This window comes from Fukomys damarensis, unplaced genomic scaffold (assembly GCF_012274545.1).
Source record: "Fukomys damarensis isolate Sample0158 unplaced genomic scaffold, DMR_v1.0_HiC HiC_scaffold_11, whole genome shotgun sequence".
Taxonomy (NCBI): Eukaryota; Metazoa; Chordata; class Mammalia; order Rodentia; family Bathyergidae; genus Fukomys; species Fukomys damarensis.
Genome location: NW_022900923.1, coordinates 17,167,397 through 17,181,108, shown reverse-complemented (window position 1 = coordinate 17,181,108; position 13,712 = coordinate 17,167,397). Strand labels below are relative to the sequence as shown.

Below are 13,712 nucleotides of genomic sequence, written 5' to 3'. Positions count from 1 at the left end.
GGTATTTCAGTTAGAGAAATCTGTATGAACATTAAAAATAGGGAATCCTAAAATAAAACTGAAAAGGAAAGTAAAAGAGAAAAGGCAACAATGTAAGATTAAAATAATCCTTAATTCTGGAGATGAAAATGGTCCCTGAACATATTTAAATTTTTTCTTGCTCTTGTAGTCTTATTATTCTTTTTTTCATTATTTAGAGAATACTTTATTAGTTTCTGTAATCAAACCGACGTAGATATGACCTTACATATTTAGTACAGCACGTCACCCCTGTACTAAAATATGCTTTCTACTTTTATTTTTTACAAAACCTGTGTGGAGAGCTGACCTTCAGTAGATCGCAGGGAGGGAGGGAGCTGTTCTACTACACATGGAATCCGAGACAGAGGCAGACCAGAGGCAGACCAGAGGCAGACCGACTACGGGTGGTGCTCAGCCCCTGCAAACTCAGTTATTTGCCTTTCCAGTACTATCTGGGTTTAAAAAATGGAAAAGGAAAGAATGGTTTCTTCTTCCATATAATTAATAACTGGTAAGTACTGCAATTAAAAACTTTGCAGCAAGAGTCTGGATCTTGGAAATGGGTCTCGGGATACATTAGACACATTTTTCCCTCCTGCTGTAGCTTGGTAACAACAAAGGCCAGCGGAGCCTTACAGGAACAGGGTCCGGGAGAGGGAAAACAGTACCTTCATCCCAAAGCGAGCGTCGGGTTTATCGGTTCCGTAGGTGGCCAATGCTTCAGCAAAAGTCATGGAAGGAAAAGGAATCTCCACAGGGTCTCTGTCACTGGGCCATGAATACTGGAGCAAACCTTCAATTAAATTCTGGATCCCAGTTTGGTCTACGAAAGACATCTCTATGTCAATCTGAAACCAAAAGAGCATAAGGAAGCTTGCTTGAACAGTCACTGTTTATGTATTTCACAGGTTTCAAGCTACCACAGGGTTCTGCACATGGAACAGTATGTGGAAAGGGCATAAATGCCATACAACTGTTTTATGTCAGACACAGGACCAATGCCTTACATAGGCCCATACTTGTTTAATTCCCACAGTTACCTCATGGCTTAAGGCTCAGTAGCTTGCTAGCTACCTGCAATTAGCACGCAGTAAAGCTACATTTGATTCCTGGTCTATCCAATTCCCGAGGGTATGATTTTTGCACTTCATCACACTGATTAATGTGTTATCACACAGAAACCAAGTTAGAATGGATTTCCGAAGCCTGGAGGTTATGTAAATAAATTAAACACCATCAATATACAGGATTATGGCCTCATAATGTGCAAGAGATTCGTTTTAAAGATTTTATTCTATCATGACATTAAAACACTGTAGGAATCTCTGGCACTGAGGACCACACATGCTCCTTATGAAAAGGGCATGTGGAATGGATCAAAAGCTGAATGAGTACCTTAAATGCAAGTCCGTGGAATTAAATATCTGATGGATAAAACGCAATGCACAGTGAAGTAGATACAATTATAGCCCTAGTCCCGAAAACACTCGGCTGTGGTAAGTTAGCCTGAGTTTGTAAGAGACAAGTAAACATAACTCAGTACCTGAGTAAACTCAGGCTGCCTGTCTGGTCTTGAACCTTCATCTCGATAACATCGGGCAACCTGAAAGTATCTACAATTCAAAAATAGTATTAAGTCAGGCAGGATTTTAGGAAGGCACATGCATTTCCCCCCAAAAGTTTAGGCTATCAAACAAATGTAATGATGACATCTGAAAGAAATGAGTTTTTTGTTTTTGTTTTGAGTCTCGGTCTCAATGGGTTCCAGGCTGGGCTTGAACTCTGTGCGTAGCCCAGGGCCTTACACTTGCAATCCTCCTGTTTTACCCTCCCAGAGGGCTGGGATTACAGGCATGTGCCACCACCCCTGGTTAGAATCTTTATTTTTAAATAATGTTTTAATCTAATCAGATACACAGCTGACCCATGAAAAGTTACTATTCTATGTATTATTTTCAAAATACACTCTGGCATTTTCAAGGTCCTATGTTAGATGAGCACACTTCCCATCTAACATCAGTCCATACTTCTTTACAGACGCTCTTTTTCTTCAGGGAAACCTTAAATACTTTATTTTTTTGTGTGTTTTTTTTGGTACCGGGGATTGAACTCGAGCCCTTGTGTTTGCAGGACAGGCAGCGGAACCACTGAACCAACTCCACACCCCCCCCACTTTGGTACAGGGTCCTTGCACTTGGGTACTCTGGTCCTACACAGGGTACTCTGGTTCTTGCACTGGGGAGGCAGGCGGCGGAACCACTGAGCCACATCCCCAGCCCCTGAAATACTTTATGAATGCAGCGGAGCTTTCCCGTGCGGTGAGTCCAACTCTCATCTTCACCTGCTGAAATGCAGCTGTTTCTGCTCAAAAGACTTTCTATAATAGTCTCTCAAATACTGTACTTTTTTTTTTTTTTGGTACCAGGGATTGAACTTGGGACCTTGCGCTTGCGAGGCAGGCAGGAGCACCACTCAGTTAAATCCCTGGCTCTTAAACACTCATTTTAAGCAGTACTTAATTTGCAAATTTCCAATGCATTTATATTTTTATTCCACAGTTAGCTTTATTCATTATCCTACTCTTCCCTTCTAGTCTCATGAACTACTTTTAAAAAATCCCCTGCCACACCCACTATTTTAGAGCTTTGTATAGCTTTGTTCCTGGCCACCCCGTAAATCTTCACTAAACAACTACTATAAGTTTTTAGGGAATAAGTATTCTCGGAACTTATATAAATTTTCTAAACTTCTCAAGAGATCTGAAAATTTTGTGAGTTCTTATTTCTTTCTTTCTTTCTTCCTTTTCCTTTTCTGACAACAGCATTTAAAAAAAAACTACTCACCTGTCTAAACCGCCAACCATCAGAAGCTGTTTAAACTGTTGAGGACTCTGAGGAAGAGAATAAAACTTTCCAGGTTTCCTACACGGTACTAAAAACTCTTTGGCACCCTTTTAAAGAGAGAGTGAGAAGAGAGACATTATTAAAAACAATAAAATTGGGCAAGGTGGCACATGCTTGTAGTTCCGCAAGTCTGGGAAGCTGAGGCAGGAGGATGGCAACTTTGAATCCAGCCTGGGTAACTTAGTGAATTAGCAAGACTGTCTCAAAATGAAAAATAAAAATGGGCTGGAGATTTAGCATAGTACAAAGTCCGAGGTTCAGTTCCCAGTACCACTAAACAAACAAAAAGTAAGGTATAATAACTGCATGGTAGAAGTTGATACTTCAGCTCATCAATGAAAGTAAAGAGTAAAGTTCTCACAATGACAGAGTTGACCTCTCGCTTATCATTTATTTATTTATTTATTTTTCTCGCTTATTTTTAGTATCTAAGAAGGCTTGAACAGCCCGGCATGGTGGTACACGCCTGTAATCCCAGTACTCTGGAAGGCTGAGGCAGGAGAATCACAAGTTGAAACCCAACACGGACGATTTAGTGACTTAGTGAGAGCCTGTCTCAAAATAAAAAAGAATTAGGAATATAGCCTAGCGTGAAGGCATTGAGTTCAATCCCCAGTAATAGGGTGTGTGTGGGGGTGTGCTTTAAATATTGTTTCTACATAGTAGTTATTATTATACGTATGCTTGTTGAAATGAATTCGCAATTTGGTTTCTGGCTAAACAAATTTTGTGCGTTACTTCCTAAGTCATTCTTAACTGCTTTTCTAAATTATTGCAGTTTTATAAGTCTACAGATTGGACAGATTAAGCATTAATGTTTAGAAATGTCAGGTTTGTTTTTTCCTCTTATTAATACAGTATGGGTCCTCCCTTTTGCCATCGGAGCCGACCACTTTTTCCAGACTTTGTGGGGCGGCAGAGGATAAGGAGCATCCAGGGCAGCTGAGACATGAAGAAAGAACTACGTACGGCAGGTGGAGGGGCTCCTTCATGTGACGAAGAACACGAGGTGGACCCCTTTGGCACAGGGGCCCCACGGTGGGGGCCAAGCGGAGCCCCGAGTGGCACAGGAGAGGGGTTCCCGACCCAAGCAAAGATAAGCGCCTGATGGAGGCCCCAGAGCCGGCCAATCCCACTGCGGCAGCCTCAGATCCAACGAACCTGGCTACTGTGTCAACGTCCCTTGAAATGGCAACGGCACAGCTAGTGACAGCTACAGCTAGTGGCAAGTGCTGCCGAGTGACAAGTGCTCTCATCTGTAACTGGTGGCTCAGCAGCCGAGAGGCGCCCCTGATGAAGATTCCAGCACAGAGGAACCCGGAGTGGGCAGCTATTTTGGGGATTTACAGGCCATGGCAGTTGTTCCCAGCACAGAAAAGATAGAGAAGGTTTTGTGTGTATGTGTGTGTATCACATGTATACATACACACATTACATATACACACCCACAAACATAGGTGTGCCTATGTATACTTACATACATGCGAGTATATATGTATATGTATTTTTGACACGTAATTAGAGATGTCAGTTATTAATGAACAAGGGTTTGTTTTAAAGAACCAACTTTTCATTTACTGGACATTTTTAAATGTATAATACAGTTACATTGTCATTGGGATCTTTTCCTTTACATGACAGGTCTTGCTTCTCATTTTTTCCCATACCCCTGCCCTCCCTTCACCCCCCCACCCTTCCCTATTTATAAGGACTTTGTTTCCATTTTGTTCCTTTTCTCATATTTTTTATTTTCCCTTATTTCCTTTCCCCTACCCTTCCCACTTCCCCTACACCTTTAGCCCTTAAGAACCAACTTATTAATGGTTTGCATTTATAAACCTCAAGGGAAAGAAAACTCACATGGAATAAAAGGGTTCTGCATCAAAATATTGACCCACATAATTTTCTCAGTTCTTAGGAAAACCTAGTTAATATGACCATCCTGAGGTAGTAAATGAAATAAATAAAACTTAAAAAGTAGACCAAGTGAATTAAAACCAAAGTGGTCCAGTTTTATAAACAATAGATTATTAGTAGAATGATTTAAGTAATATACATACCCCTGGGGTCCTCTTAAATAATGTTGGAGTTTCTACATCCACAAATCCTGAAAAGAAACATGAGAATTTAATACACAGAATTTTGGAATTTGTCAAATATGACATCTATAGTACAGTCCAACAAATCAAAGGCTCATTTTTAATTGGGACTTTCAAAAAGCTACCAAGCCTGATGCCGTTGGTTTTTACAAATCCAAGAAGAAAGGTGAAGTTTTCCCTACAATTCTATTCTATTCATAAACTTGATACCTTTGTCATGAAATAGTTCCAAATTTTGATGGATTCTAAGATGTTCTTCTTGTGTTCTAAAAGTAACACAGTGGAGAAGGAAAAAAAAAAAAAAAAACCAGGATGGATCAAGGGTTTAGTTGAATTCACAGGCCATTTCTGAGTGTCCAAGAAATGATGCCTCAGGATACTAAAGGACTAAGAAGAGACAGAAGTGTGGCTCTGTGGTAGAGCACCTCCCAAATCTCCAGAACAAACACACACGAGGCAATCCTGACAGGAAATACGCCCTCAGGCATTCTCATCTTTAAAAGGATCTGTTTGTGACCCAATAAGGAACTATTTACTAAATTATGCTCTAGGACAAAGCACCATAAATTAACGTTTCTTCAAAAACTACCTTACCAGGCTGGGCATGGTGGCGCATGCCTGTAATCCCAGCACTTGGGAGGCTGAGGCAGGAGGATCACTGTAAGTTCGAGACCAGCCCGGGCTACATAGTGAGTTCCAGGTCAGTCTCAACTGCATAGTGAGACCCTGTCTCAAAAAACCAAAACCAAAACAAATAAAAAAAAAAACAAAAAAACAACAAAAACAAAACTACCTTTCTACACTTAGTGAATTCTAGACTTCTAGACTTCTGGCATCACCAGGCCCAATGATGTGAACGATACAATAAAATGGAATAAAACAAAAGAGATGCAAAAAGCTCCAAAGACATTCGGGCTTCCCCTTACCATGCAGATTGCAAAGATACTCCCGCATTTTCATGACCATCTGGGACCTGAGTCGCAGGTTGTACTGCATTTGGGTGCTACGCAGGTCCAAGTACCGATACTGCAAACGAAGAGCCTCTGTTTTCTAAACGAATTTAAAAGTGCATATATTTAAATATTCTTTGGATATCAGAAAGGTGTTATCTTTAGATATAGAATTTGAATTTTCAAAAACTTTAGCTTCCACCATCAAGGAGCACAGCACACGGTTTGCATCGTGTATACACTGCCACCATAATTCCTGAAGCTCTAAACACAGACATTACATTTCTTTTTTTTAACCATTTCTGAGGGCTAATACACCTTCACTGACTGACATTTATTTGCTTCATTTAACATTTATCTTTTAAGCCCACAGTTGAGTCATGAAAAACGAACAAGGTAAAGATTTCAGGGATCATGTAAAGAGATACACCAAAGTGAAAAACAGCTGAGTTTATCACCTGAAGGGCACTGACTACAAGTGTAAGGACTGAAGAGGAGGGTAGTTAGAATCGCCACAGCTGTACAAGCAGAAATGTGGTGAGAATCGCTTATTCCAAGGCTATAAATCCCTGCATCTCTCTCTGTGCTGAGAACTTTTAAGGACATTCACAGCATGTATAAGGCCCTAGGCTTGATCCTTGGCACAACCAAAAAAAAAGTATACAGTATCTAAGTCTATAATCGTGACAAAGCTGAACGTCATCTGGGTGTATGTACCCAGTGCTGTGAAGACTTCTGGCATCACCATCATTTATCTAAATAAAGAACATCCTAAATTTAGCTGGACATGATAGCGTACTCCTGTAGTCCTAGTACGTGGGAGGCTGAGGCAGAAGGATTGCCATGAGTTTGAGAGTTTGAGCCCATCCTCGGTTACATAATGAGTTCAAGGCCAGCCTGAACTACATAGTAAGACCCTGTTTAAAAAAACAGAAAACACAGAACACATCCTAAATTATAGTAATTATATTTATATGCATGCTTCAAAGTCAAGAGTTGCTCTCTAGGTACACATTTTATCATTTTTAGAAGTAGAGCTGGAAACGTAGCTCAGTGGCGTTGCACCGTCCTGGCAAGTGCAAGGTCCTAAGTTCTATCCCTGGTACCAGATTAAAAAAAAAAAGAAGTTTACAGTTAATAAGTACAGGTATTCTCCTCTGCCATCTAGCCATTTTCAAGCTAGATGCAAATTTCTTTTCAAACTGTTAAACAATACCATCAAAAAACTTTAATAATATCACACCTTGAAGAAACTCATGTTGCAATCTGTTGAAAAAAACAGTCTGGAGTCAGGGATGTAGCTCAGTGGCAGTGCGCTCGCCTGGCAAGCACAAGGCCCTGAATGTGACGTGAGGGGCAGGTTGGTGAACTTATGACACGGGTGCCACAGCGGGCTGTTTGTATCACTGAAAACTCTAAAAGGTTCACCTGCACTGGTCTAGGGTGTTTAGAGGCTGAAACAGCTTAATGAATTAACACTAAAGAACAATTCACAGCCAGGCATGGTGGTGTACTCCTCTAACCCTAGTACACTGGGAAGCTTAGGCAGAGGGACTGGAAGACGAAGCCTAGCCTGGGCAACTTAGTGAGGCCTGTCTCAAAGAAAAAAAATAATAAAAATAAATAAAAGGGGGTGGGCTGGGGATGTAGCTCAGTGTGAAAGCCTTCGGTTCAAACCCCAGCACTAAAAACAAAACAAGTACATAGAGAGGGGACAGGGCTTGGGCGGGGATGGGATAAAATTAAATAAAAAAACATTTTGTCAAGAAATTTCAGAACAGGACAATTCATGATTCTTTCATAATAAAATGTTTAATTTTGTAGAAGGTAAAGTTTTTCTTTAAAAAAATCCGAGAGGGCTGGGATTTAGCTCAGTGGTGCTTCTGCTTCGTAAGTACAAAGACCCGAGTTTGATCCCTGGTACCAAAAAAAAAAATCTCTGAGAATATTTCACTGGTCATCAACATCTTTTTTTGGGGATCGAACTCAGGACCTGACACTTGTGAGGCAGGTGTGGTGTCACTGAGCTAAATCTCTGGCCCATCATCATACTGTTTTATTTCAGTAAAATCAGAGAATGGTACCTTCACAAAGTCTTTAATTTCAAAAGGCAGCTTCTTGCAGGAATTCAGAAGCTCTGCTGTTTTAACTTTGATTTCAATCTCTCCTGTTGGCATTTTCTTAAAGAGAAACAGAGACAGATGTAGTTTAAAAATCACTCTCATCAGGAGATGTACACAATGCACATTTGTAATATTCATGTACATGTGTAGGTGCTTACACTGCAAAGTAAAAAGTATGGGTACTCATGCATATTGGTGGCTGATGCGTTAAGATACATGGAAGTATTACTATGCACTTGTCAACATCAACAAATGTCCGAGCATGCATACTTCTACAGGGCTGTGTTAAGAAACGTGTTGAAATCTGGGGTCCGTGTGTACAGGACATGGAGCCTTAGCAGTGAATGTCCCACAGGTGCTCAGTGTAGGTTGTGTGACTGTGCACACAGACACTGCAAGTGCTCTCGGGGAAAATTTACACAGACAGCTTCAAAGATACGAACCGGATTTTCTTGTCCTGGAGGACGGGAAATGACTGCCCCAGATATTCGCACCACAGATTCCAGAGGGGCTTCACATAAAATCTTCTTCACAGAGGCAGCCGACTAGAAGACAAGAGGGGGAAAACAGTTTCAAAAACTGAACACACAGAAACCATCAGTAACTGTCAAGTCTATGGTTTAGAAAATGTTAACATGCACAGCTTATTCTACCATAATATTGGTGCTTTCCTCACTGTCTCTAGGGTTAGTCTTAGAGGCAGTTAAATCCAAAGGCAGTAAACAGAGTACAAAGTGTAGAGATGTCTCTAGGATTAACTGTGCCTCTCTCTGGATCCTCATTCTTGAAAGATACTGCATTGATCTTCTGGCCACGTGCAGTAACACATGCCTGCAATCCCAGGTCATCTGAGAAGCTGAGACAGGAAGGGAGTAAATTCTAGGCCAGCCTGGGAGACACACTGAGACTACCTCAAAAAAAAAAAAAAGTGTGCGTCTGTGGTTGGGGGTTGGGTTCAATCCTTAGTGCCACGAGACAGCAAAAACAAAAATTCTGTGTAGTTTTAATTCACGTCTCTGTATAAGTGAGGATGGGTATACGTTCCTGCCTGCAGCCATTTATATTTCTTTGGTAAATTTTATGTTCATATTCTGGGCTCATAATTCTATTGAGTCTTTAGTTTTTGTGTGTATGGTGCTGGGGACTGAATTTGGGGCCTTGCACATGTCAGGCAAGCCAAGTGCCCTACCTTGAGCCACACTCTAGCCCACTGGTTTTTTGTGAGACTTCATCTTGCTATGTAGTCCTGGCTACCCTTGAACTTGCAAGTTAGCCCAGGCTGGCCTCAAACTCATGATCCTCCTGCCTCAGCCTCTGGTGTGATGAGATTACAGGCACATGCCACCATGCCCAGGTATAGTAGCCTTTTAGACATCAGAGTAGTTCTTTTTCTAAATAAGAGTTGTACAAAAATTTCAAAGCTTGCCATGTTTTTTTGTTTGTTTGTTTTCATTTTTTGAGACAGGGTCTCGTGATATAATTCAGGCTGGCCTTAAACTCACTATGTAGCTCAGGCTGGCCTCAAACTTGCAGTGATACTCCTGCCTCAGTCTTGCAAGTGCTAGGACTACAGGCATGCATCACCATGCCGAGCAAGTTTGCCATGTTTTAAATGTTGCTAGCTATGTGTGGTGGCGCACACCTGTAATCCCAGCACTCGGGAGGCTGAGGCAGGAGTATCTCTGTGAGTTTGAGACCAGCCTGGGCTACATAGTGAGTTCCAGGGCAGCCTCAACTACATAGTGAGACCCTGTCTCAAACAAAACAAAACAAAACAAAACAAAATGTTGCTTATAGCAGTTTTGTTTTGTTTTATTTATTTACTTTTGAGTGCTAGGGATCAATCCTAGGGTCTTACACATGCTAGGCAAGCACTCTACACTAAGCTACATCCCTAGCCCTCCATTTTTTTTTTTTTTTTTTTTTTTTTTTTTTTTTAGTCTCACCTTGTAGGTCAGGCTGGCCTTGAACTCACTGTGTAGCCCAGGCTGGCCTCAAATTTGTGGCAATCCTCCTTCCTCACCCTCCCAAATGCTGGGATTACAGGCATGACACCACACCTGGCTTGCCTTCAGTTTTTATTAATGATAAACTTCTAACTTTAAAACCTCAAACATCCTTATCAAACTACTTAGTTTACCCTAGCCATAGCATGAAAGCACCTTTTAGGTAACAATAGGAAACTTATTACCTCATCTTGAGGAATGACAACTTGAACAAGTCCATGGCAGTCTCTCAGGACTATGAAGATGTTCTGCCTGATTAGTGAAGGAAGAATAACATTTTAGGATAAAACCTTCGAGCCCAAAATTTAAGCAGACAAAACCAGCAAGTAACAAACAAAAAACACTTGCAATTTCTCACGTTTCTTTTCTATGAATAATGATAAACTTTCATTAGTGCCATTCATGTAATTGTTATTTATGTTGCCTACTGATGTAAAAAAAAATTTCTCAATTTGTGTTTATTGGTGTTTATATGGCTTACTAATCTACAGATAGCTTACTAACAAAAAAGCATATTTAAAAATTTTAAAAACAATTTTCACCTGGCAGGGTGGTCTACGCTTGTAACATCAGCTCTCAGGAGACTGAGGAGGGAGGACCACTTGAGATCATAAGTTTGAGACTAACCTGAGCAACACAGTGAGATTCCATCTCAAAAGAAAAACTGAAATAGAAATCCTCAAAGTGTTCACTGGCTTAAGTCCTCATAAAAAATTTTCATTAAATTTGAAAACTTTCATAAACAAAATCCAAAGATAATATTTTAGGATATTAGAGACACCTGATTACTGGGCAAAGTGGCACAGGATTGTAATCCCAAGCTACTCAGGAGGGTGAGACAGGAAGATACCAAGTTTGAGGCCAGCCTAGGCAATTTACAGAGACCCTGTCTCAAAATAAAAATTTTAAAAGGGCTGGGAATATATCTTAGCTCAATCCCCACTACTGCAAAACAAAGCCAAAAAGAAACAACTGTTTGGTAACTTTTGAAAAAAGTTATAATCCAAAATTTTCTGTAAGAGTTCCAATTTATTCTTTTTTTTTTTTTTTTTTTTAATTTTTTTTTTTTTTTTTTTTTTTTTTTGGTACTGGGGATCGAACTTGGGCCCTTGCACTTGCAAGGCAGGTGGTCCCTGGCCCAAGAGTTCCAACTTCTAATTTAACAACTCTATAATTAAAAGGTCCCAGAAATGTCAACATTTTAGAATTCAACCTACATTTCTACATTTCTGACTTTACTGCCAGAAAAAAGTACAGGATACATCCTGAGATTTTGGGCTCAGGTGATAAAGTCACCAAATTTTTATAGGGTAAATATCTACCCATTTGGGACATATGCTTTGGGAGTCACACAACCCCATGCATTTTGGATATGTCCAATGTGAATGTAATATTCAGATATGCTCTGCAATACAGAGAAAAACAACAAAAAGATGGGCTTTGACCTTCAAAAATCACTATTCATCCTATTTAGGCCTCTACTTTAATTTAGAAAAAAATAAGCTCTCTCCACTCATGCTATTTGAGCTTCACATTAGGTTTACAGGATGTTGACCCATTCCCAGTTACTGGTCATTTCAAACTTAGTAAGCCCACGGTCATTTACTCCAGCGGTTGATCAGTTTTCATTAGAAAGAAACTGACAACAGAAATTGTCACTGGTACTTACATCATTCAGATCTTTCAAAACAACAACAGAACTTGAAATTTAGTAATTTCTGTGTTTCAAAAGAGTTGAAAGACTTCTTTTCTAACAGGTTAAACTTCAGTAAAGGTTAGGCTGGGGATTTTTCTCAGTGGCATTGCACCTGCCTTGCGAGTGCAAGGTCCTGAGTTCGATTCCCAGTACCAGAGGGGGAAAAAAAACTAGTAACGGTTTAGAATGGCTTGGGGAAAAAAAACCACTGGGCATTCTTTTTTTTTGAGACAGGGTCTTGCTGTATATTCTAGGTTGGCCTTGAACTCACTACGTAGTCTAGGCTGACCAAGAATTTGCAGTGACCCTCCAGCCTCAGCCTCCCAAGTGCTGGGATTACAGGCATACACCACCACACCTGGCATCAGACATTCTATGTGCCTCAATTTACCTTCTGTATTGAATCCATCCGCACAAGGTGACTTCTTGTCCTAAGTGAGAAGAACGCAACTCTCCACATGTGTTGGTCCGGGCAACAAAACTACTGAATTCTTAAAAAAAAAAAAGAAAAAAGGTTTAAGAGGCAAAAATAAAAATATACTACTTGCAGATTACGTAAAGATTCTCAAATCATAGTTCCTTAGGTGCTTCAGATCAATGGATAAAACAAAATAAGTCAGAGTATGTAATTTGATTAATTCCCTTTTAAATGTATCTATAGATGTATCAAGTCAAGTGAATTTAAAATTTTTGCCTAGTGTTAAGAAAACTAAATTTTTTGATCATTAGCACTTGCACTGACCTAAAATCTGAATTGCCCAATTCTAAGTATTACACATTCTTTGTCAAATGAAATATGAGTAACTGTTTTTCGCTTTAGTAGAAATTCAGTGCCTAACAGCTACGTACGTGTTCACTGGACAATTATGAAAGTGTGAAAAGATTTTTTTAGGCTTTCTATTAGTATCAACTAACCTATGTGGTTACCTTTTTGTGATCTTTTTCAAAATTTAAGGAAAAAACTGCACTGTAAGGAAATTAAGAGTGTGAATGATCTCTTCTATGCATAACACTATCCCGCTAAGGCTGGGATAAAACGACTGTGGAGAGCAGGTGGAAGCTCTTCCCTTTTTTCACCTGGAATTTTCCTCTGTGAACTCAGCACTAGATTTCTGGAGAGAGAAATCCAGAGGGGCTGAGTGGTCCTTCCGATGGGCCTGGATAAAGCCCCGCACAGGTGACTTAACCAAGAAGAGAGGTACATATTGAAAGCCCAGGACGGCACGATACAGTCACGAATCCTTCGCTGCTGGTGATGGGACAGTGGTCAAAGCTCAGTTTCGGCCAATACAAAGAAATCCCTTAAAATTCTATCTCCCTCTCTCTATTCCAATATTTAAGTCTTTCTCCGCGAAACATGAGTATACGTGTCTACAAACGATAAATCTTCGAAATCTTTCGGGCCCTTCAATACAGCAGTTCCGACTTCTATTAAACAAGGCTGCGGCAAAAGTGAGAAGAACGATCCCACACGGCAGCGCCAGGCGCGAGCCAAGATCACAGAGATGCAGCAGAGGCCGGTCACCAGGCGCACGCTCTTCCCTTCTTTCCTCGCTTTCTTCACTCTACTGCCAGAACCAGAAACCAGAGACAGTCTCACGTTTCAAATCTCCTAGACCCAGCGGTCAAAGAGAAGCTCTTTGACAGAGCGAAGCGAATGTCCAAAATAATTTGTGGGCCGGAACGGACTCGCCGATCGCTTTCCTCTCGCTTCATCTGAGGCCTTACAATTACGCTAAAGGCGTTCGACCAATCAAGTGGGATGTGCTTCTGCCATGCTTACTACGGGCGGAAGCGTCGCACTGGTACAAAACTGTAGGGGAACCGGCGCAATTGGCGGCCTTGTCCATAACGATTAAGACGCTCGGCCTTGCCCTCAGTTAAAATGGCGAGCTCAATTGCTTCAGAGACAAG

General features: G+C 40.7%; 1 protein-coding gene across 2 annotated transcripts in view; it reads right to left on the bottom strand.

Annotated features, from left to right (window-relative positions):
* The window catches only part of Dars2 (aspartyl-tRNA synthetase 2, mitochondrial), a 26,178-nt gene extending 12,638 nt beyond the window's left edge, over positions 1-13,540 (bottom strand). For both annotated transcript variants that reach the window (XM_010635587.2, XM_010635589.2), the window contains exons 1-10: positions 12,876-13,540; positions 12,190-12,289; positions 10,288-10,354; positions 8,540-8,641; positions 8,058-8,153; positions 5,950-6,073; positions 4,985-5,031; positions 2,865-2,971; positions 1,565-1,634; positions 690-869 (exon numbers count right to left, since the gene is read on the bottom strand). In XM_010635587.2, coding sequence (XP_010633889.1) covers positions 690-869; positions 1,565-1,634; positions 2,865-2,971; positions 4,985-5,031; positions 5,950-6,073; positions 8,058-8,153; positions 8,540-8,641; positions 10,288-10,354; positions 12,190-12,289; positions 12,876-13,002 — 1,020 coding nt within the window. In that variant the 5' untranslated portion in view covers positions 13,003-13,540. The remainder of the gene's footprint in view (positions 1-689; positions 870-1,564; positions 1,635-2,864; positions 2,972-4,984; positions 5,032-5,949; positions 6,074-8,057; positions 8,154-8,539; positions 8,642-10,287; positions 10,355-12,189; positions 12,290-12,875) is intronic.
* Between the last annotated feature and the right edge of the window lie 172 nt (positions 13,541-13,712).